The sequence below is a fragment of the Pezoporus wallicus genome, unplaced genomic scaffold, assembly GCF_028554395.1.
Source record: "Pezoporus wallicus isolate ANWC-B61680 ecotype Strahan unplaced genomic scaffold, APGP_CSIRO_Pwel_v1 contig_818, whole genome shotgun sequence".
Taxonomy (NCBI): Eukaryota; Metazoa; Chordata; class Aves; order Psittaciformes; family Psittacidae; genus Pezoporus; species Pezoporus wallicus.
Genome location: NW_026636248.1, coordinates 5396256 through 5420922, shown reverse-complemented (window position 1 = coordinate 5420922; position 24667 = coordinate 5396256). Strand labels below are relative to the sequence as shown.

Below are 24667 nucleotides of genomic sequence, written 5' to 3'. Positions count from 1 at the left end.
GTTTTAGCTCCTGTATACTGGAAATGGAGTGACTGAAGATATGCTTTTGTCTTAAGTTGTCTAAATTTCATTGCTTATACTCTTTAAATGTTGGTTTGTAGATATTTTTATTCCTTTTAAATGTAAAGAGATCCATATGTCCGGTGTGTTCCCAAGCCTCACTTGCCCGTTATCTACAATGCAACTTCATGGCTTTTGTTCTGAAATGCAAGCAAGAGTTCAAGCTTACTAGTTTTGCAGAGTACTATTGCTCTAGGTTTGAAGCAAATAAATAAACTGTAGTCTTTATTTACTGTTGCTCTGCTTCACTGGGCTAAGCATGCTTTATATTTATATGTAGTTGTTTCAGTCAGTGCTGTTGGAAAACTGCTGGCATCAAGAATACTGTTTGCTTGTTGATACTGAAAAGTAAGTTTTCAGTATGTGGATTTTTAATATAAGCCTGTTCAGATTAAAAAAAAAAAGGAGAAAGGAGGGGTTAATAAGCCACAGAGTTTGTTTTCATAAACAAAATGATGCTTGCCAATTTTATCTGAAGAACAAGGTGTTATTCTGGTTGTGGTTGTTAGTTATTATCAGTGATTATATGGCTTTTTATCTTAAGATCAGTTGGTATCTTTTCTCTCCCAGAGCCTCTTTAGAAATTGAGTGCCTTCTCTGGCATCTCAGCTCACACTCTTCTGGGCTAGTGGCAGTTTCTGGAAGTTAAATCTGTAAGGTATGAGAAGGCCAGAAGACTCAATTGTTGATGTGTTTCTGAAATCCCTTGCTACTTTCAACTGTTGGATAGATGTTTGTATCTGAAACCCCAGAATTTGAGGGGATCCTCAGTCTAAAGCCTCTTTAAAAACCCATTTGGAGGTTCCTCAAGATAAACTCTCCTTACAAACCTGTTGTGCAACAGGTGTATAATTTGGCTCAGAGAATACTGAGGTTCCCAGATAGGAAGGGGGATATTAGCAATTCAGCTGTGTGAACCCAGCAGACAAGCTTGCGATGTAGTTTGATTCCAGCTTGTCCCTAGAGATTGAGGAGCAGGGAGGGAAATCTCCAGCTTGACATTTGGTCTCAAAGTGCCTTGAAGTGCTCCTTGTAATTATTGGTAGTGTATGAAACTGAGGTTAGTGGAGAAATTTGGATGGATGGGTGGATGGATGTGTCAAATGGACATCTTTGCTCTTGCCAGGCCCCACAGACCACTAACAGTAGATGCACTGGCAAAGATAAGAGCTTTCTCCTTTTTGGGGGATGGCTGTTTGGTTGGTTTGTTGGGTTTTGTTTGTTTTTTAGGATGCTCTTCTGGAAAAGAATTTGCTTTTAGATGCACACATTTATTGAAGTTATTTAAGTGAATCCAGCTAACATGAGGAGTGTGCTGCCACAAGGAATGGAGTGCCATTGCATGCTTTGTAGTGTGGGAAGGTGCTGGGAGCTTTCACTCATGCTCATGGTCTCAGGGAGCCTTGGTTTTATAGTCATTTCTTCTCTTTTGCTTGAAGCTGAAGACTGAAGCATAGTTGTCTTAGCATTAGAGCAAGGAGAAGTTGACCTGCTGTTGACAACCAGAGGTCTACTAGAAATGACCTCCTTCCAGTGTTTGCTATATTCTGGTGCTATGTTTATTTTCTAAGTTCTGTAGCCTTGGATTGTTTTTTTCTGGTTTTAATACTAAGAAGACACTCAGAGTACGTTCTTTATGTAACTTCATCACTTTTGTTTTATTCAGCTTGTAAAGACATTGAAGGAAAAGTTTGGTTTTGTATGTGCATCTTTCCAGATCTTCATGACTGGTTGCATTCTACATAGCTCCTGTGTACCTTTCTGAACTCGCCAAGTACCCTCATATGAATACTCAGCAAAAATCAGTGACATTTGATTAAAGAAAAGTAAATTGCAAAATCATGTCACTACAAGTGACTGAGTGGGGAAGGCAGCAAAACCGGTTTAATGCCTGAAACACAATGGATTTTTTTGATTGTTTAAATTGGAGCAGTGCACGCCTTAATAGTGCTAGGAGAAAAATAGATGGCACGGAGAAATATGCTATAAAATAACATTTTTAAAAATAGGGTAGTCTAAAAGTAGAAAATGCAGTTATTAATCAGATTCAGTTTATTGGAACTATTAGGCTAAGTACAGCAGTATCTCTTCCAAATAATGCTTCAGAAGTAGTGAGCATATTTATGGAATTTTGTTATTATCAGCCTACTCTGATTTACTTGTCTACTGCTTTCTGAGATAGCTTCCAAAGCAAGGGTTTTATTTTTATGTATTTAAAAATGGGCTTTAGTTTGGAAGCTCACCCCTATCTAATTTTGTATTAAAACCATAAACTTCCAATATAGAGGAGAATATTTTTTCACTTTTTTCTAGGAATTTTGTTCTTCCTCAGAGGATAGTCTTTCCCCCCTAGTGAACCAGTGTGCTCTAGGTACGTGCAGAAATGGAGAACTGCAAAGTACAGTAATGTGGGTTCAGTTAATTTCCACTTACAGAACATACATTTTATTTCTTCTTGTCTTTATGGTCTTCTTACCAACTATGTAATAGGATAAAAGCTTTATTGATGTCTTAAGTTTGGAGGTAGTGTGAAGAATTTGACTTAACATCTTTGATTATTTGTATATTTTGAAAAATAACTGTCTCGGTTTAAGGTTATTCCTTTTTGTGCAGTGCAGTCTGTTTTCTTCTTTCTTTTTTTATTTTCCACTCTTCAGTATAATCTAGCAATTAATTTTGGCATATAGACTCAAGTCTGTATGCCAGAATTGTTTTGCCTTTTATAGTTTTAAATGCACGTAGAGGGGAGAAATACCAGGATGACTGTTCCTGGTGTGTTGGCGTTAAGGGTAGCAAGATAACAAAACTGCATCTATCAGTCTGCTTTTTCCTTTCTCTCCTCCTCCCCTTGAGGTTTAAAAAAGAAAGGAACAAAATTATGTTCTCATTTATTCGTTCATGTAATGGAGAAATTGATAATTAATGGGTTTACATGGAAATTCTCTTCATGATTAAGTTGTTGGCCAAAGTAGCAGGCTTTCATGAAGATGGCAAGTTGTAGTTGAGTTCCGGAGCTCATCACAATGCTGCTAGGCAAGTGATCTGCTCAGAAATGGCACTGAAGCTGAGGGGCAGTTGTGCTCCTGCTTGAAATGGTGTTCAACTGCAACCATAGCAGAGTCATGAGGAAGCCCAAATAGGGGAGAGAGTATTGGGCAAGTGATTGTTTTCTTTAAACTGAGTCCTTTATTAAGCCATGTCATCTGTTTTGGGTGTAGTAAAATACTGCTTTTTAATTGCTTTTGGTAAGAGTAGGGCATGAAGGGCTTTATCAGGCATGTCTGTAGCTGCATTTCAATGATGGTGTATGGCCAATTCGAATATCCTGTTCACCCCACTCCAGCCGTAGTGGAACGCAAATGCTGTCCTGTGTAATGGAAATTCCTGTGCTGTGCACATCGGGCAGATCTGAATTTGAAATTAGCATGTCAGATCATTGCTTTGCTGTGATGCAGACTTCTCGTTAGTCCCTCTCCTCATTTTGTGTATGTCAGACGAAAGCCACTCTTGATATGGCAGCTTCAGGATTAATTGAGCATTTTTGGCTCAGTTATGGCAATTAGTGTTCAGTCATATTGCATATTGAAACCCAAGGGTTGACGTGGCAACATTTTGCTCTAGCTTAAAGTAGGACTATTTTTAGCCAGAGAAGTGAGTGTTCATATATTGGTCATTACAATAGAAAGCTTAGTAAGCTAACTGAATGTAGTGTGTTGAGAGATACTGTTCTTCAGGTTGACTTTTTTAACGAAGTCTAGAACCCCAGAGAAGGACGGAGAAGAGGAAGGAAAGCATATGTACAGATTCAGTATGAGGTTATTACACTGTCATGCCTCAAACAAGCAATGTTGTGCCTTTTCTTTCTAGCAATGCCATGGGGACAGCATCAGTCTACCGTGCTTTTGGTAGAAGTAAAGAATTGGGTGGGAGAAAACAGCAAAGATGTTGCTTGGTAAAATCGGTTGTAAGCCCAACACTGCAAACTGAGCAGCAACAAAAAACTTGAGTCTGTAAAATACTTCTGCCTTATTTATGTTGATGTTACAAGTGGTACTGACTGTAAATCTATCTAGATATAAGAAGCAATATAAACAATTCAGCATTTTAAATATGCAGCATGGCAGTGCTCAGTAAAGGAAGTTCACCGACCCATTTGTGATGTGGATAGTGGGGAGTGGCCAAAGATGAGAGGTAGACTTAGACTTTAAGCAAATGCCTGCTTGTTTGGCTTAGTAATGTTCTCTACTAGCATTTTGTAAATGAGCACGTTTACAAAGGAGGAAGAAAATATATGTTTCCTGCCAGTTGACTTAAATTAATCTCTTAACTTGAATTAACTTGAATCTCTTAACGGTATCTATCTTTCAGCTTGTCTTTAAATGCAATTAAACAACAAACGCTCCTTTCTGGATTATTTGACATAGATTTATGTGTGCATTTTCAGCTTCTGTATGAGTATATCCACTGGATATATATGAGTATACCCACTGGATGTACTATTACGCATCCTCCATTACATGCTATGTACCCCTGTTAACCAGTTTCTGTCTTTAGTAATTAGATTTACTCACAGAAGACCCTTAATATGCACTCATTAAAACATATGTTAGGGTGGTAGAAATGTGATCCAGATAATTTGGGGGGGTGGGGTGGTGTGTGGTGATTCTCCCCCCTCCCTTGGTTTTGACCTAGGACAGTTATAGACCCCATGTTTCAGTCCTCTTTCCTCTGTGTATTAGCTTGATCTGCTGTAATTTTATCTCAAGGTTGTATTTGCAGTCTTCTAGTAGATTGTAATTTTCACTTCTTAATTTTTTTTATGTGAACATTGGAATGGTTGCATATTGATGTTTCTCCAGCAGTTTAGTTATTTGATTTAATCTTTCTATCTTCACCACTGTTTTTGCACTTACCTAAATACTGGGGGGGGGGGGGGGGGGGAGTAACTTCTAAAGGCCCTGGAAGTCTGGTCCTGAGAGCACTCTTGTTTGTACTAGCAGTTGACTTTGAGGAAGATTTGTTGAGCAGTTGACTGCTCAAAGTTGACTTTGAACAGTTGATTTTGAGGGACAGCTGTTCCACCACAGAATCACCCTGCATTTCAGAGCATTATATCTACGGTATAAATCTACAATTATCTTCAGGATAAATGCAGGATTGTGCTTTTGAGTTCCAGGTTCAAGATTTTTAAGTCATTTGTCTCTTTTTTTTTCTGGCTAGCAGCCCTCGTTAACATCAGCTAGCTTACCCTAGCTCCTTTTTATTTCACGATTCTCCCTCTAGAGATGCGTTAGTCGTTGTTTCTGCATAGTAGTGTTTTTTCCCTGCAGCAGTAATTTGATTGCAAGATTTCATTTAGTCTCCACTAACTCTGTTCCAGACTTCTTCTGCCTCAAGCATAGCACAGTGTGTTCAAAATCTTTGTTCATAACTTTGGCATGATTTTGCCTTTTTTTTTTTTCTGCCACCTTTGCACCAAAATACCAATAAGAGAGCACAGTATTGCCTTGCTTGCTGCAAGCCTCTGTATACATAAAGTGTGCTCACAGTCTGTCTTCTGTGGCAAAATCTGTACTTTACTTACAACCCCCATTGAAATATGACACAAAGGTGCTACTTATATTTTCATGTTGAGTGAGTGACATGAGTTAGATTTAGGCAATAATAAAGGTGCGTGCCTGTTGATTGCAGTACCTGGTAAGGACTTTTAAGAGCTTTTCAGTGTTAAAACTCTTTAACCTTTTAATGGTTGTTGCATTTTCTGTCCATGTTTTATGGTCAGGGGAGGGCAAATTGTTTTGAGGTAAGAATGTGCCGGGCTAGTGCAAAGGCTATGTATGGATGCACTGGCACATGCTGCCAGATATTACTTTCACGTGAAACAGCAGTGTTCATAGGTGCAGTTTTGCTTCCATCACCTTGTTATATAAAAACCTGCTCTCACAAATAAAGGACTTGAGCATTAACAAAGGGAAAATGAAGTCTAAATAAAAAGCCAGAAAAGAAACCTCCTCCCATCTATCGGAATCTGATGGAGATCTTTTCATTCATCCTTTTACTTGCCTTTAGGCATACCTCCCAGTGGTTGTTAGGCAACGATAATGATGTTGCTGAATATGCAGGCTGACTAATTGGATTGTCCCCTTCTTAGGTTTTTTTGTTCAAATGGTCTTGGTCATCTTTACTGAGGCACGCACGTGCAAGTTGCTTCATTTGCTGATGTGATAAACCAAGGGGCTTTTAAGAGCACCATGACATGGCAAGGACAGAATTATGAAATCTGTGTGAGCTGTAACATTGTGCTTAATCAAGAGCTGAAGAATTTGCCTCTGTCAGTACAAAAGTTTTGCTAAATTCTGCTTTAGTTCATCACATTTCCTGGCTGTATTCAAACCAGGCTGTTCTAAGAAGAATTTCTGGTTGAAAGGCAGTATCTACTCACATAAATGGAGCTGAGCTGCGCCACAAAATTTGTTGTTCAGAATTTCCTGCACCTTGTAACCAGTGTCAGTAGGGTAGTCTTACTAGCAAGAAATGTGTTCAGAAAATTAATAATGCTTTATTACGGGATGAGATGCCGCAAAAGAAACTATATATCAATAAGGATGGCAAGGGTTTGGTTCTTGGTTACACTCACAGGAAATGCATTTAATGTGTTGTTCAGGGCGGCCTGTTTCTCTATGCCAGCCTGATGTGGGTGAACTCTTGCTACTGGTGTTGAACTTGAGTGTCTAATAGTTTCCTTGATTGTTCTGAGTACATAAACTAAAAATGCATGGGACTTGCATTTACATAACGAATCTTACCTGTATTAATTATTGCAAGGTAACTTGGGGTGGTTTATGCTCCACTTATTTGTCTTCTCTTTTTTTTTATTTTTTCTTATCTTACTGTAGATTCACCAAGTTGAAGAGCCTTAACCTTTCCAATAATAATTTAGGAGACTTCCCACTGGCAGTCTGCAGCATCCCAACCCTGACTGAGCTCAATGTGTCCTGCAATGCCCTCAGAAGTGTTCCAGCAGTTGTAGGCGAGATGCACAAGCAAGTACTTTATTAAAACTTAATGTAGACAGCCTGATAATAAAGGCAACAAGCAGTTTCATGATACTCTGTACATAATCTTTCTATGAGAAACAGTTTGAACTTACTGGGTTTTGTTAGAGCAGATTGGCTTGTAGATCTGTATGGAAGCAGTTGTGAGCTGTGGATGGATGGGAAGCACACTTTGTGTGTCAAAGCTCTTCCACTCCCCAGCATTTGGCATAAGGGTCACCTACTTGGTGAAGAAAATCCTTAAAACTCCTTGCTTATCTGCTTCAGTGGTCACAGAAGTTGCAGTTCTGGAGTTCCTTCCAGTACCTAAAGGGGGCCTAGAAGAAAGCTGGAGAGGGACTTTTTATAAGAGTAAGTAATGGTAGGCCAATTTTCATTTTAAACTGAAAGAGGATAGATTTAGATTAGATAAAAGGATTTATGAAGATGGTGAGGCACTGGTGCAGATTCCCCCCAAAAGCTATGGCTGCCCCGTCCCTGGCAGTGTTCAAGGCCAGGTTGGACTGGGCTTGGAGCAACGTGGTCCAGTGGAAGGTGTCCCTGCCTATGGCAGGGGGTTGTAACTAGGTGATCTTTAAAGTTCCTTCCAACCCAAACCATTCTATGATCCTGTGTTTGAAGATAAAGGTGTCTTAATGCAGCCCACGTAATAGTTGCCAAGGCTTTTTAATTATTTGGTCTATATCTTCTGTAGCAGATGTTAAAGTGTTATTCCTTAAAAATTTTCTTTCTTCTGCCCTTTTGTATATTTTTGTCACACTAACTTCAGCAGATTTGTGTATTCATAGGAAGGAAATGTGATTTATCAGGTCACTCACTTTCTTCACTCTCCCTTCTTCTCCCCTGTTTTTGATAGCTTGCAGACATTTTTGCTAGATGGCAACTTTCTCCAGTCCCTTCCTGATGAGCTGGAGCATATGCGTCAGCTCAGCTATGTGAGTCTGTCCTTCAATGAGTTCACCGACATTCCAGGGGTGCTGGAGAAGCTGACTGCCATGGATAAGCTCTGTATGTCAGGAAACTGCATGGATACCCTGAACCTACAGGTGTTAAAAAGGATGCCTCATATTAAACATGTGGATCTAAGGTAGGTATTTGGAAAAGGGGAAGAATAAGTGGATGTCAGTCGGTGTTGAAACATTTTCTCCTTGGCTGGCAGAATAGCCCCTGGGTGTGGATCTCTTGTGTTAGTCTATGGGACTGTGTTTCTGGTGATACTATGTAACTGACAGCACTTGCTATCAGCACTCTTCTTTAATGATAAGGTAATATTTAGGGGGATCAATAGACAGGAAAATAAAATTAATATTTAATATTAATTAAATTAATATTTATACTGAAAGATCAAGACTGCATAAGACACTGGTGATTCCTGCAGTTCTTGTTGCTGCAGTGTTAATATAATGTAAATGATAATCCCTGACCTAAAAAGCCTTTGTCTGAAATGTTACAGATGCATGAGATGAAGGAAAGGACAGTGAAGGTTGAAGGAAAAAAAATATAGATACTTTAATATTTCTTGGTATGCTAAGAAGCCTAGTCTACCATGGGTAATGTTATTTTATTGACTCCCTCACAGAGCCTAAACAGATCTTTACTACAGACGGCTCTGATATGAGGTGGTTCTTTATTCATACGGTCTTCTGCAATCAGCTGAGCAAGGCGCAGTTCAGAGCCTGGTCCATGAGGTCGAAATAGTTATGAATTTTGGAACTATTTAAGCTGTTCAGGCAAATATTTAATGTATTGTACTGCTATGTAGCTGTCAGACTTGGTCATCAAGGAAGGGGCAGTGTAAGTTAAGAAAACTGCTAAAATGGATGAATTCTGAAACGTTTACAGTGGGTTAAAACATGCCTGTGTGTTTATAAATGCTAAAGGCAAATAAAGTGGATTCAGAGTAGGGATGCTGTGGCTGAGCTCCAGCAGTGTGGCCTTGAGTTACAGCTGTGCAGTTTCAGCCCTCTCATTGTCTGCTGAGCAGTGGAGAGTGGTTCTTGGTAACACTGCCTGGAATAGTAAACATCAGTGGTGTTCATAAACTCTACTTGCTGCACAGTGAAGGGCTTTGCTTAAGGAAGGAAGCAGTGTTTGTAAATTGAAAATGGAAAAAGTAGGCTGTGGCACTACAGGGGAAATAGTACCCATTTTCTTTTACCTGGAAAATGTTACACAAAGGGAAACTCTTTGAAAGCAAGAGCAACAGTAGAACTGTAGATATTTACCCTTCTCCTCACTAGGGAGGCTTAACGGGCCAGGAGAAGTTACTATACTGATTTTAGTCAGAGCTGGGAATTTGAAACTGAACACTTTGGAGTGCTCTGCAGTCTCAAACATTGCAGGGTTATAGATAATATCATTCAGTTGAAACTTCTGCAGAAGTTGCTGAGTATTGGCAATGTCAGTACACTGCAGTGAAGATGTGATAAAACCTGTTCTCTTTATTTGACAGGCCCACTTGTCTTGGGTTTTTGCTTTGTTTTCTTTCTGCGCCCATTTTCAGGTCTCTGAATTTGCTTGCTGCGGAACATGGTGATGCGGGAGGCAAATATATGGGAATTCATAAATCTCGATTTGGCCTTTCAGTAAGGCAAGAGACTGCGATATCTGTAGGTTACTCGTATCTGCCAGGCTGTTCTAGCACATAGTCCAGCAGGAACTGTAGAGATTTTGTTATTTTCCAAACTATTGGGCACAAATAACAGCCAGTTCGTCTTTTATTTTTATAGACACAATAATAGTAATACACCACCTTGCAGAGCTTTTTATCAGTAGTTTTCAAAGTACTTTAGAAAGGAACTTGGTGTCATCATTCCTTTGTCATGATGGATAAAATGAGTGGATCCATCCTGCTTTTAAAGTACCATAACAAAGGGGAAAATATTTAAATCAACCTTGGTGATGAACCTGGAGGCATGCTAGTTTAATCCCATGCAGCTCCATATAAAGTGAGCATTGGTTTGTCAGCAGGAGCCTGCCATGCAACTAATTTCATCTCCTTTTTTTTTGTCTGCAAGATTGAATTCAATTAGGAGATTGGAGGCTGGTGAAGTTGATTTTCTGCATCATGTGACCCAACTGGATCTCAGAGACAACAAACTTGGGGAGCTGGATGCAACAGTTTTTAACAACGTCGAAGTGTTACACTGTGAACGAAATCAACTGGTAACCCTCAAAATCAGTGGATATTTTCTCAAAGCACTGTACGCTTCCTCAAATGGTAAGTGCATTTTCAGGGCAGCTCTGGTGTTATTATCTGACTTCTGGATTTGTATCTGGTTGTCTGTAGAATGCTCCCGGTGTAATCAGGAGGAATTGGGAGGCTCTGGACATGACGCTTGGATAAAAGGGTTTCACGTGTGCTGTGTCATTTCTGACTTTCAGAAATGACTTTCAAATAACATTGAGCTACTGATTTGGAGGTCTGAAAACTGTGAAAAAGCATGTGGGCTGAAATTCCTGTCTGTATCAGCCAGGAGGGGTCTTGAAGTTGTCAATCTTTGTGTTTTATTAATATGTTGCTTTACTAAGGTAAATAAAGAATTTATTGCTTCTCCCTGGAGTTGAGAATTTTTGAAGAAGTAACCATTTGTGAGACAAGCTAAAACAATTTATATTTTTGCTATTGCCTCTAGATTCTTACTCTGGCCAGACAGCTACAAAAGCTGAGTAACTTCATTTGTATTTTATAATAAAAGTAATGCAGGCTTTTCCAGTTGAATAACTTGTGTTCCATGAATGGGATTTGTTTGATCTGTCTCTGGAAGCTGCTACTACTAAGCTGCTATTACTTAAAAACCTCAGTTTTCACTACCATTATTATTTTTTGGACTAGTTTGGTATGAAATAAACAAAATGCAGGCTCAGAGAGCTGTGAATTTGATGAACACTCTGAACTGCATTTAAAAGGCTGTTGTCTTAATGCTATTCAATCCCGTGCCTTCATTAAGTATTTATGCCAGGATCTTTGTAGCTGAGAGAAGTTAATATAATCTGGGCATGTGCTGTGCAGTTAGGGCTGAGAACCCAAGTCAACTCGTATCTTGCAATCAGCTGCCTATTTGGTCTTGCTATTCCTCCTGGCTGTCCTCTCTTGTCATCCTCAGCCACCTTGTTTTAGTCTCATATTCCAAAGGAATGGATATGCTTCTTACACTTTCACATCAGTGGATTTCCTGTAGGCTGGTTTTGTTTCAACCTTAATGCTAAGCCCTGGCTACCTAAAAACCTTAGGATATGAAATACTCCTAAAGCAACCAAATTATAACATTACTAGGACTAGTTGAGGTGACATGAAAGGACTATACAGCTGCCTGAAACCAGGAAATCCACAGGCATGCCAAGGCCTATGTAATCTGTTGAAAAATATTCTGAATCTTGCCATGACCTGGAGGACCCTGCTGTATTCTGTAGCTTGCTGTTCCAGAGTGGGAAGTCTCCGTTCCTATGCCTGTGCCATTTTCACTGACCAGTGAAAAAAAAGTGGAGCAGGTTTGTGACTGACTGTTCTGGGCAGAGGGTGGCAGAGATGAAGCTACAGCTCTAGGACAAAAAAAAAGAAAAATGAGAATTTGCCACACAACTATTAAAATCCTCTGGTTTCTCCTCACTGATCAGTTATGCAGTGTGTCCTAGCAAGTACAGCATAATATAGCAGACATGATCAGACATAATAAAGAACAAAAATTCAGTTCACAAAGGTCCAAATCCTCAGAAGTTTTTTTAGGTTACTGACTTATTCTGAAATCTCTGGGTGTTAGCTGCTTAAAGGAACTTTAATATATTTTTTTCTCCTAGAACTTGCTCACCTTGATGTGTATCCAGTTCCTAATTGCCTGGCTTATATGGATATTTCTAGGTAAGACTGTGCTTTTTCTTGGACCTGTTAAATATACATCAAATTAGGCTTACGGAAAAATGACAGGCCTTGAGATATAAGAGTGATTTTCAGAGTTAGGATGGGCTTTTTTCTGCTGGGCAGTTCTTGCCTCTTTCCTTTTTATAGAGTTCTTTTTTTTTGGTACTAAAACATGGATTTATAGTTAAAGTTTCCCTAATTTAATGATTTCTTATCTTGTAGAGATATAACATAATGATTCAAATGTGCACCCATGAGAGACATGTGCAGAAGTTCCTTTCTGGATATATGTGACATGTCATAAGCCCAGCAGAGGTGATGGTGTGATAGTTTATTTCTCAGTTCAGCAGCTCCTGGAGCTCATGGTTGTTCTTTGCACTGTGGCTGCTGTAGGAATGTCTGCAGTTCCCATTTGAATGCATCCATAAATCTCACCATAACAAGGGAGATAGGATAAGGAAAGAAATGGTAAAAGGGGTGTTCTAGTTTCTTTTACAAATCAGTAAAATACTTTATACATGTGCTTAATGTCTGTCTTATTTAAGGAATTACTCATCTGCACATTGAAGGGATAATCTCATTAATTAAAAAGTATGCTTAACGCACTCTTAAGCTGTTGAGAGTGATTGTAACAATTAGTGAGTTAACCTGGGCAAGTGGCCATCAACTTCTAAGTTTCATCAACCATGAGTTAGTTATTTGCATTGTGCACCTCAATGTAACATACAGGTGTGACTAAGTGTGGTTTATTGGAAAGCATTCTTTGTAAAGCTATGGTCTCCATTTAGCTGAAAATGAAATAGGTGCAGAATGCATGATTTTGATCACAAACCCCTTTTTGTGCCTCCATTCAGTGATGGCATGCTAACTAAATGGGCAGAGTGTCTTCAGCTTCTTGGCTCACTTGAAATTAGGGAAATCTGAGATCAAAAAGGAAGTTATCTAAGGATAAGAGGGGTTGGGTTGCTATCACCTATTTTGGTTAAAGGCTATTCCATGAATAAACTATAGGATGAAAGTACATGAATGATCATGAACATTGATTTATTTTCATGCTGTGTTAACAGTCCTCTTTCCAAACTTTACGTCTGTGAGTGCCTGGATATTATCGGATGCCCAGTTTTTCATCTGTGTATGGTGCCTCAAGTAGCGATTACATGAATACACATGCACATAATCTCTTCCACGCATTTTGCGCTGCTAGTTTTTGTCTTTATGGCAGGATACATGAGTGCCCCACTGTCCCTAGCTGTGTGTTTTCTGTGCAATATTTGGAAAAACTTGCCTTTAAGAACTTAATTTTCAGAAGGGTTAGTTTTGTGAAGACAAATGCGAGAAAAGGAAAACAACTTCAAAGATACACACACAAAAGGTTTTGCTCTATTCAGTGAGACGGCTGAAGAGTGGTAGAGGGGTTTCAGGGTTGAATTTATGGGGGATTGAAGAGGTGTGTTTGTGTAGGGCGTGAATATTAATATCTTCTGAGGAGTATCTCCATGGAGAGACTTCTTCAGCCTCAGTACTCTTGATATTCTGAATACTTCTTCCCCAGTAATTTGGAAGCAGCTTTTTCCATTTTCTTTGTGGCTGCACATCTAGGGAGATAATAATGCTGTTAGCTTTATTGCCTCCTCACTCGACCTCGCTGCACTGGTAGCACCCTCAGAGAAAGAGGGGTGATAATAGTCTCATAGGAAACATACTATGTAGCAGATTTATTTCCTACAGGTATCTGAGTCTCTCTTTAGGCTGGATTATTAATAGCCTTTACATCTTGATTATCATTTAGTTACACCTCTTTGTTCTTTATTCATAGGAATCACCTGGAAAACCTGCCTGAGTGGGTGTGTGACAGCAGGAAACTGGAAGTGTTGGATGTTGGCCATAATCAGATACGTGAGCTGCCTGCCCGGTGAGTCTTGCAGACCAGTTGTACAATGTGGAACAGGATAAACAATTCAGAAATAATTGCTGATTCAGTGTTTAGCTTGTTCCAGTGACTGTCAGGCTGTTTTATCTTTTGTTTGATTTCATTTTTACCTTGTGAGGTGTCATCATGCCTCAAGCTTCCACCCAGCCTTTCTTCTTTTACTTTCATACAAAGAAGGGAGTGCCTTTGAACTCCATGTGGAAGTTTAGAAGCTGTTCATGTGGCTGTTCAGGCAGGAAACCCTTCATTTTTAATACTGAATATTAAATATTTACAGCCGTATCTTTGCATGACAGAGATCCAGAACTTGTAATTCAGTTTAACTGGAGCCTAGAGACTCCACTTCACAGTGCTGTTTGAGGGATAAAGGGTTGAGAGGATAAAGCCTCATCAAGCAAGCAAACTCCTGCAAGTAGAGCAGTCATGTTCACTACGAAGATGATCTCTTTTCCAGGAGTCTGAACTTAACATTGATAAATACTAGGAAAGCAAGTGAACAGGAAGGAAAAGAGCGAGTTTAAATAATGAATGGCTTTTATTAAGTTTCTTTTTTATTTTCTATAGAGACCTGTTCCAGGGAGCATACTGGTCAGGTGCTGGTATTGAGAACTTTTAAGTCTCCAGTTTCACTGGAAGAGAGCTGTCAGCTGTCATTCTTGGCTGCTCTGTATGCTTCAAAAGAGATGTTGCAAAAGGAGAACATACTAGGCACAAAGGGAGAAATTATGTGCAGAGCCACTGAAGACTGTAGACAGCTAGGACGTGATAAGCTGTTACATATTTTCCTTAAAGAGCTGTACAGCACAGAAGAGCATCAGAAACCAAAAAAGGTAGTTTTGTCTGGGTCAGGTGAATGTGCCATATGGTGCAAACCGGCAGTTTTAGTGTCAGAAATGAGGAGAGAATAGATTTCAGAAATGTGGGCAGAAAAGGATGTGAGGATGCTAACATGCAGACTGTTAATCCCTCTTTTTTCACACAAAGTGAAGCTCGAAAGGTGGGGGGCAAAAGTTCATTTGCCTTTCATTTGCACTTTATAACAGCAAGGACTGTCAAGGCACACCGGATATCTTTGGGAGGTGAATGATTAGCTGAAATGATGTACAGTCAACATCCCGCTCGTCTCTCCTGCTATCTTATCATTAACCTCAGGAAATTGCTTATCTTGGGAAGCTCTTCTTTGTAGTATGTGTCTAGATAGCTTAGCTCCTAATAACTCAATTTTAAGGCCTGGTTCAAAACATAGTCTTTGAATGTCTGTAAAACTTTAGGAGAACTTGGGTCAGGATTCAAATGCAAATGTCTCAGGTGTATGGGCCTACTGTTGAGTGTCAGGTAAATACTAATGCCCAGTAAGTGTGTTTATGTGCACTGCCGTGTGCTTTTGCTTCCACACAGAATAGCATTCTGAAAACCTGTGGAGTTGAATGAGCAGGACTCTCCTAGGAGGATGCCTGCAACTCTAACCACAAGTTCAAGCCTTGACTAACAAGCAGTTTCCTCGAAGGCTGAAGGTTGCGCCTAATCTAAACAAACTACAGTTGATGCTCTGTGCATTTGCCTCTTGAAACAGAAAAACAAGCCTTGAAGACAAAGAGTTGAAGCAGTTGAGATAGAGGACCACGTAGTAATCTTTATCCCAATTAAAGAAATGGGAACAACGTAAACCAGTCTGTAATGCAGTCATTTCTGCTTTAAAAGTACTGAAAAATAACAAAAGGCTACTTTAGCTATGCAGGAGAAATTCAGTGTCATAAAACTGATTTTGTCAGGGTTTCCCCAAAGAAAACTGAAATGCTTCAGTTAGGAGCTGACAGAATGACCTTTCTGCTACCAATGAACAGATGTCTGTATGTATTTTTGTTCTTTTTTGTGTGGGTTTTGTTGTTTGTTTTTTTTAAAAATCTGTTTGTATTCAACATTTTGTTGCTTTGAACAGTTGCTTACTAAAGGAATTGGTTGAATGCTTTCACCAAACCATGTTTTCTCAGAAGATGCTGATACTGAGTGACGTGCTTGCCCTCAGAACTTTTAATCCCACCAAAGCTTCCAGTGGGAGTTGGGCAAGTGGGAAAGCTTCCCATAGGGAAGAGCAATCCCAGCATCCTGGTTCCTCATCCAGCTTGAGAACTAGGTGTCCCAGTCTCATCAGGCGCTTGCTTAGTTAAATGTGTGGTTCCGGTTTCTTCAGGCAGCCCAGTTCCTTTGGTGCTTGCGTCACTTGGAAAATAACAGAAAACAAACAAATCCCTAAAGACGTACTTGGTTCTTCTGTATTATTTATAAAATAACTTTTCATGGAAAAGCTAATTGTTAAGGTTTTGGCCATGATTTGAATTTCGCTTGTTTTAAAATGGCACTGCCCCCACCTGCCCAAAAGAAACTCCAAATAGGTAGTGTTTTTTTGGCAACACTGTCAATCAGTTCTGGTTTTTGCATAATGCTTGGTGTTGATGATACTGGCCAGTCTTGGTTAGGAAAAGTAATAGAATAAAAAGGCAAATCTGTAACTGAAAGAGATTTTTACAAGTAAAAGTGGAGTGAAACAAAAATGGTGAAACCATGAAACGTAATAGATACACTTATCACGATATGGTTAAGCCTTTTCTCACCCTGTGTTGAGCTCTGGAATGATACAGCTGGCTGTTGACTTGTGTCCATGGTCATAATGCAGATGATCCAGCTAACTGAGATAACTGTTAACACTGGCACACAGATATGGGGATATGACTGTATCTGTCAAGGGGAAAATACTTCCTTGATTATTTTGGCACAATAATCCAATGACCTGATGTATTGTAGGGAAGGGTCAGGGAGGCTCTTTGTGTGTATTTGGGTCATTGTAACAGGGAAGAAGATTTTGCTTTAACGCTGAGTAATTTGAGAGTCTTTGAAGCAGGTCAGCCTGATGCACAGGCTGCCAGATTAAACAGTAAAGTAGTGGCAATGTAAGACAGGTGGCTTAATTTGCTGGAAGTGGTTCCCATTCAAATTTAAGAGTTCCTCTGCCTTTGAGGTCTTTAGGTGCAAATTTTACACTCCATATGACATTGCTTATAGTATGAATTTATTTTTAGTATTTGATCAAAACAGCTGTTTGTTCTTGTCTTTTTACATTGTCCTCTTCTCCCCCAGTCGTGTCCATACCCCACCCAAAAAAAAAAAAATGGAGCAGGGGGATGGGGCTATAGGTCATCCATCGCTTGTAAAAGCTCAAGAAAGTAAAGCCGATTAGATAAATTTCATTTGCGGTAGAACTGCAAAGGAGGCTTTATGTTAGTCTGGTATTAACAGAAAAGGAAAATTGGGGGTGGGGAATTGCATTGGATTATGAGTCAGCACATGATGAGCACAGCACTGTGGAGCTTGTGGGGTGACTGGTGATTTCACCCACACTCCTTCAGTTCTTCCATTAGCTAGGGGGAATCTCACCCAAAATGTGCAGTTTTATGCAGCCTTTGTTAGCAGTTATGTCCTTTGCTGTCATGTTTCTATATTCATGTTTTATACAGTGCAATGAGATAACCCTTTCTCACTACTTTCACTCATGAATCATCCTTTTCCCTGTTTCTGAACAACCTTTTCAAGAAGTTGGTGGAGAGTGGGAAGATATTCTTGGATCTGTGCGTAATTAATACCATGTCTGCTAATCAGTTGGCTGAATCACTTTCTTGTAGCCAACTGTGATATTGCACTTAAATTCTCAAAGCAACTCTCTGCTTTACGTTTTTCTCATTTTTTGGTGTTTCTTGTTTCTCTCAGGTTGTTTTACAATAGTAGCTTGCGGAAGCTGCTGGCAGGACATAACATGTTAGGAAGGCTACCAGATCGGCTTGAGCGAACGCAAGTGGAGGTCCTGGACGTGCAACACAACCAGCTTCCGGAACTGCCCTCTAACCTGCTTTTGAAAGCAGACAGGTAAATACATAAAGAAATTTGGTCATCGCTTGCATGTGAGGAGTCTGGCTTTGTGTGTTACTTCCTGGCTGAAAGGGTAATCTGAGGTTTCCCTCATTTGAAAGTTGCCAAGCCTTGTGTGGTAAGAACAGATGTCGGCCCAACTCACCAAAACGCATTCTTTTTATTCTGGTTTTATTGCCTTATATGGTTGCTTCTTTTTCCCCACCAAGCTCCTGCTGAACACCTACTTCTTGAAATCTAGCTGTAAAGTAAAGCACATGCTATTTTCTACTACATACACTGAGATGGCTTAGTGGCAGTTTCTTTAAATACATATTTCTTGGGCTTGTTTGATGGAGTGTGAAAGCTTTTTTTCCCCTTTCAGTCAGAGGCTAGAACTTATTTATACCTGTCAAACAAAACAAAATCTGTGCATAAGGCTGTCAGAATAACTCAGTTATTCCCCTGTCCTTGCTTTGTGAATTTCTGCTTTTTAAATGTTTGCCACTAATTTAGTTTCTGTCACCACTTGATTTGCTTTCTGGATTCTTATTTTATGCTGCTATTTCTTTGGAGTTTTCATAATCTTCTTCCTGGATGTGAATGTATCCTGTAAAGTGGCTGTGATTGAAATACAGGATGTAGCGTAGTCTGGGGATGGTGGATGGGCTTGCCCTGCTTGTCAGTGTTCTTTGCAGCCCTGTGCTTCCACATACAGTCATGGGATTTCTGAGTGCTCAACCCATACATAACAGACAGTGAGACCGAGTACTATGGGGTTTTGTTTTGGATCCTAACTGTGACGAAAAGAATGTATAGTTCCTGAATTTTTGAGAAGTGGAGAAGCAAAAGTAGTGGTGATCTCACTGTCACAGCTCCTCTCACAGTTAAGGGTATTGCAAAACCCCTAGTTTTATACTGTTGTTCATTCTGTCATAAACCTCTGGTTAAATTTCCTGGGATGCACAGTGTTGGGAGTTGGAGAATTAGGTTGGTGGTTGAGATGGTTTCTAAATAAGCTCTTAACTTGACTTGAGCAGTAATGTTCTGAGGAATTTGTAATTTAGGTTAAAAGATATCTTTCAAAAGGGTTAGGGTTACTAAGACAGGATTTGGGTTCTGGAAACCGATACGATGTTTCAGCCTTGATTTGCTTTAAAGAACCTTTAGAATATTTTTGTACTTTGATTATTTTTTTTTTAACCACACTATTGCATTGCCTGTCCACATTCAAGTCTGCGTAGAGTACCACCTTTAGAGTAAATTAATTATCAGCAGAGTTATTCTGATGTTAATTTGCTGTTTTAGTTGAGACTTTACATTAAAGTGCAGTCAAAGCATTAAAACTTTACATAGTTACTACTGTAATAATTGCAATTATCTGGCACATTTCTAAGTGGTAAATTCATAGCCTGTTCATGTGGCAAGAATGTTTCTCAGCAGCAGCTCTGATAGTCTTGTGGATGACTTTTCAATCTATTGTACATTAAAGATTGTATGAACTTCAGAAGTGAAACCTTGTAAAAAGCTTTTTTTATAGGAAGTTGCAAAATTAGGCCAAAAAAATGCTATTTACAGGTCCCAGGTTGAAACTCCCATCTATGTACTTGGAAAGGAAAGAAGCCCTTAAGTAAGTTTCAGAAAGCTGCTGACATCTTTGAAAGCAAAGAGAGAAGTAAGTTTTGTAAAAATTCCACAAAAATCAGATTGTAGGTCTAGGATGTAGTTTAGTGCAATTTTGGCAATGAGAGAGAACCTGAATTTTTTTCCACTGCAGCTCATTTCTGTATCGGCATGAGTGTGGCCAGCAGGACCAGGGAAGTAATCCCCTATACCTCAGCACTGGTGAGGCTGCACCTCGAATACTGTGTTCAGTTCTGGGCCACTCATTACATGAGACATACTGAGATGCTGGAGTGGGTCCAGAGAAGGGCAATGAAGCTGGTGAAGGGTCCAGAGCACAAGTCTGATGAGGTTTGACTGAGGGAACTGGGGTTGTTTAGTCTGGAGAAGAGAAGGCTCAGGGGGACCTTATCACTCTGCAACTACCTGAGAGGAGGATGCAGTGAGGAGGTGTCTGGTCTCTTTTCCCAAGTGACAAGCCATAGGTCATGAGGTGAGGTAATGGCCTTAAGCTGCACCAGGGAAGGTTTGGATTGGATATTTGGAAATTTTTTTTCACCTAAAAGGTGCTCAGGCATTGGAACAGGCTGCCCAGGGAAGTCGTGGAATCACCTTCTTTGGAAATGCTTAAAAGCCATATAGATGTCCTTAGTGACATGGTGTAGTGGTAGACTTGGCAGTCCTGGTGTAATGGTTGGATTTTATGATCTTAAAGGTCTTTTCCAATCTAGTTGATTATCTGATTCATCTTTTTAAACTGAGCTACAAAGCTGTATACAGCTTTCTTTTCTTTTTGTGTGATGCAAAAACAGGAACAGGCTAAAGCCAGGACTGGGGGTAGATTTCCAAAAGTTTGCTAAAATTGTGCTGCTAAGAACTGGAGTTAAAAAAAATATACTGAATAACAGTATAAATGTCTGATTCAGGCTAGGGGATTTTTTCCCCTCTGCAGCTTTGATGTTGTGCAGCTTTTGAGCAGTACAGGGCAAATGTTTTCAGTCTTCTATGAATGCTAGCAGTGTCATGTACTGTCACAGGAGATGGGCAGAGCTTACCCATTCTGGCATCTTAGGAGCATTGCAGCCTCCCTTGCTTGTGATGATAATAGAAGCAATTGGCTTAGGTGGACTTTTCCTCCTTGTTTCCTACCCCTTTACTGTCTTGGCTTGCAAATGGCTTGTCCATGCTGGTGCTTCTGTGACTGCGGCCAAAGGGGTAACTGGGAAGGAAAACAAGATTAGTGCACAATGTCAGAGTTTTAAGTTTGGAATTTCCTACAGAAAACGTCTTTAGTTTTGTTTTGTTTTCCAGTGTTTGCTTCTGTCAGCAGAAATGGGTCTGGGCCAGGGAAAGGTGTTCAGAGGGTTTGTTTTGATTTAAAAAGGTAAAATGCTTCTCATCTCCTAGCATTCCCTGGGAAGCACAATCTGTACTGCCAGACGTGCCAAGAGAACTCAGTTTCCTGAGTGGTCTGCCATGGTCTCTACCCAGTGTGTGATGTTGGACAAATCACCTTACAGAGCCTTTATCTCTCCATAAAATTATTTACCTTCTGCAGCCTTGAAAAAAAAATATTTTTTTTAAAAGATGTTCAGGTCTTCTGTGCTACTGACAGATGAGAGATCTGTCTGGATATGGAGTCTCATGTGAATTATAAACTTTCTCCTTCTCAGTTCTGAATATCTGACAAAGTGGGTGTTTTGTGCATTGGGTGAACTTCAGCACAAGCACTGTTGGGCTTTGACATCTAGAACATCTGAGGAAGGGAGGGAAATCTGTGCATTGGTGCACAGAGACAGTATCACTTTCACCCCAGGAAAATGAAAAATACTGAAAAACTTCTTTTCATAGTAGAAGTAATAAACATTACTTTTCTGCCTTAAACCTTCAAAAAGCAATGGAAAGGTGTGATTCTCTGCTGAAGAGTATAATTTAGGGATACTTTGTTGGTCTGATTTTAGATTAATTTTCCGTTTTAAAGAGTTAATTAAGGAGAGCTTGAGGACCACCCTCTGAAATGTTTCTCTGACCAAGACAGAACTTGGTTCTGTTTATTGCACTGAAAGTATGCACATCTTGATCATGTTAGCAAGGATTTCTCTTGTAGGGTGGGGATTTTCTTGGCAAGATGAGCGCCACAGAGGCAGCCAGATAATCTCTTCAATTCTCATTACCAGATGCTGTAAAAACAGAGAATTCATGCAAGTGCCGTGGCTTATGGAGAAAACTCCCAGGCTGAGTCCTGAACCTCTTTTTCACGCACCTGCATTCCTGCAGCCTTCCATTTCTGTCCACATCTTCATCTGTTCTGATGCCTTTCCTGCTTTGTCCGATTCTTGTACAGACTTTTTTACTGCTTTCCTTGACCAGTTTGCAGCAAACTGCCATTTAATGGCATGAAAATTGTGCAAATGCTTTGTGGATAAGACGAGCAAGCATTCAAAAGCTTTAGCTAGCTATGGATGAAAAGCAGTGGCAGTGGTGAGGGAGGTTTAAAAATGGAGACACAGTGGTGAAGTGTGACGATTTCCCTCTTGCCTAAGCTTCCTTTCCAGTTAGTATGAGTATTTTCAGTATAAACCCTTAAACAGCCATCAGACTATTTAAACCAGTTGTGTGGTGAAGACCTAGCTGTGATGTGCACAGCTTAAACCTTGGGTTTTGTTCTGTAGCATCTGGTGGTGGCTAAAACAGTGTCAGCTATTTGCCTGTCTGGACTCTCCTCTGCATGAATCTTGTTTTCAGCTTTCTTCAGCTGTTCTTATCTGTTCTGATTCTCTGTTTATTTGGTTGTTTTGATTTGATTTAATTTGTTTGGGGTTTGTTTTGGGTTTTTTTGCTGGTGTTCTGGAAGGTGACCCAGTTAAACTTGCTCGTTTGATATTTGCCGTTTCCACCCTCGGTGGCTGCTTCTTTTTGATGAAAGTATTCAGTCCTATTGTGCATGCAGGAAAAGTGAGGGAGGAAACAAAGTCAAATGAACGCAGGGAGTTATCTGAGTGTTTGGTGCACATACTTTCACTGCAGAAATGCTCAGCTGCATTTGTTTCTTTGCTGGTAACTTAGGTTTTGCAAGCAGATATACTAGAAACTGGGGAAATCCCAGTTAATGAAACAGCTAAAGATAGGTTAGAAAGTAAGAGCTGAGGAGACAGCAGCAATTAAATGTGGTTTTTTGGCAGTCCATCAACAGGAAGGGGATTCACTTGAATGTTTCCATCCTTTCTTACTTTTTTTTTAGGAGAAGAAATACCCTCTTTTGCAAGGCTGGCAAAACTGCTTTTGTTTTTTCTCTTTCTTTCCCCCCAGAACACACTTAGCTTACAGGATCCTTCCTCACACACCTGCTACCACAATTATAAATTATTTTAGGATTAGGCGATCAGAAATTGAGGGCATGTCTCTGCAGAAGGGACTGAAGAAGAAATTTTGTATTTTGATTGCTCTGTGATGATGGGGATCTTGGGGCACAGGCCAAACTGGAGATTGTGATTTCTCTGCATATTCTCTTCTTGCAGCTGCAGTATTCTTTCCACTTCTTATCGGTACTTTCAAGCTAAGCATAGTGATTTTGATTTGCTGCTGCTTTGCCATTGGGTGCAGTTGTCTGTGCTCCTTTTAATGTTGAACATTCCTAAGCTTTTTGGAGGACTTGCATTTTTCAGTAATGGCTGTGTCAGTAGAAGAGTTTCTTCCTCTGCATTTGAAAGTTCAAATTGAGATCAGAATCCTCTGGGTTTAAATAGGGAATGCATGTGACTGCATATTGAGTCTGTTTTGTTGAATTGGATCCATGTCCTTGATTATAGCCTATTCTCTGGGACAGTGTTTTTTATTGTTTTGTCTCCTGGAGAGGTTAAATCCAGCAAGGGATTGTACTTCAATATCCCATAAAACTGAAGGTGACTTATTCTGGATGGAGATGAGTGTTTACATTAATACCCCAAAGGAGAATTTACACCTTGTCAAAGCTGAAGAATTCTGGCATCTTCTGCTAGCGCCTTCGTTTCTTCCTTAATCTCCGGCACTCTTTTAGTACTTGTTAATTCATGCTCTCCCTGCTATATTATACTCTGGTATGTGTGCAGGCTGCTGAATGCAGGTTTTTGTAGTGATGCTGTACTTCTTTTCATGAGCTTGTGGTATAGTGTGTGGGTGGAATTGGAAAGGGAAACAATTAATTTTGGACTGAGCTTTAATACTTGACATTCTGCTTCCATCTGATAAGCAATGAGTGGGATATCTTCAAGGAACATGAATCAGTTTAGGTCTGTGCACTAGAGAAATGGAAACAGTTGTGCCCAAGTAAATTTCCACTGCTCTGGAGGGCATCTGTAAGATGTACCTTCTAAGGTAGCAGCTGGCACATTTCACGAGGAGGAAGAAATAGGGGAGTGGAAATAACCTGGAGGAGGACTTCTGTGTTAAATCAGCATGAGGAAAAACCTGATGGGCAAGTACAAATAGATTGCATTTTTTTTTTTTTTGACATAAGTTAATAGCACAGAATTGACAAAACGTTGGCAGGAGCAGTCTCCTGGTTCGTTCTGTTCTCTGCCCAAAGAACGGTGTCCCTTTTTGGTTTTCTTTTTAATCCAAAGAATATCATGAAAGAATTATCGTTTCAGAATGCTTTCACCATTTCAATGTAACAGCTGGTCAAAAGGAACATGTAAATAAGTAGCATACTCTTTTCTAAAAAGTTAATTTAAAGCTAATGATGTCAGCTACAGACAGATTAGTATGTAACTATCCTGAACCTGACTGTTGAGTGTTACCCAGCTATGAGTTATTACACAGGGGGGATAGGTGAGATACCCTGCTACCACAGGGTTCCCGTTCAAGACTTCAGGCAAGATTTTGCGAGCCACCTAAACCCTGTTCACATCAAGGCACTAAACTGTGCGTCAGGATAATGGAGATTTATTTCTGCCGTTGTTGTATCACTTTCTGGAAGATTTGGCAAAAGGATAGAGATACAGAACAACAGATCTCCTCTCTACTTTTCCCATGGGAAAATATATGCCTTAAAACTGATTACTGGCAGGAATATGCAGATTCCGGCCACTTTTAATACCAGTGAGGGAACAGCTTGAAACTTCTTGTTGTATTCCATCAGTGTTGAAAGTTTATTAAAAACAGAAGAGCTTTTGTTGGATTCATTTTTCTTTCGAATATAAAATGGCTTCAGTACAGTAGGCTGCATTAACTTCAGCTTTATCAGAGCAACGTACCTTTTCT

General features: G+C 39.8%; 1 protein-coding gene across 1 annotated transcript in view; it reads left to right on the top strand.

Annotated features, from left to right (window-relative positions):
* PHLPP1 (PH domain and leucine rich repeat protein phosphatase 1) overlaps positions 1-24667 on the top strand; it is a 140334-nt gene that overhangs the window by 95934 nt on the left and 19733 nt on the right. Inside the window, exons 5-10 of the mRNA XM_057399391.1 lie at positions 6957-7103; positions 7972-8202; positions 10133-10335; positions 11913-11973; positions 13790-13885; positions 17666-17821. Of these exons, the coding sequence (XP_057255374.1) occupies positions 6957-7103; positions 7972-8202; positions 10133-10335; positions 11913-11973; positions 13790-13885; positions 17666-17821 (894 nt within the window). The remainder of the gene's footprint in view (positions 1-6956; positions 7104-7971; positions 8203-10132; positions 10336-11912; positions 11974-13789; positions 13886-17665; positions 17822-24667) is intronic.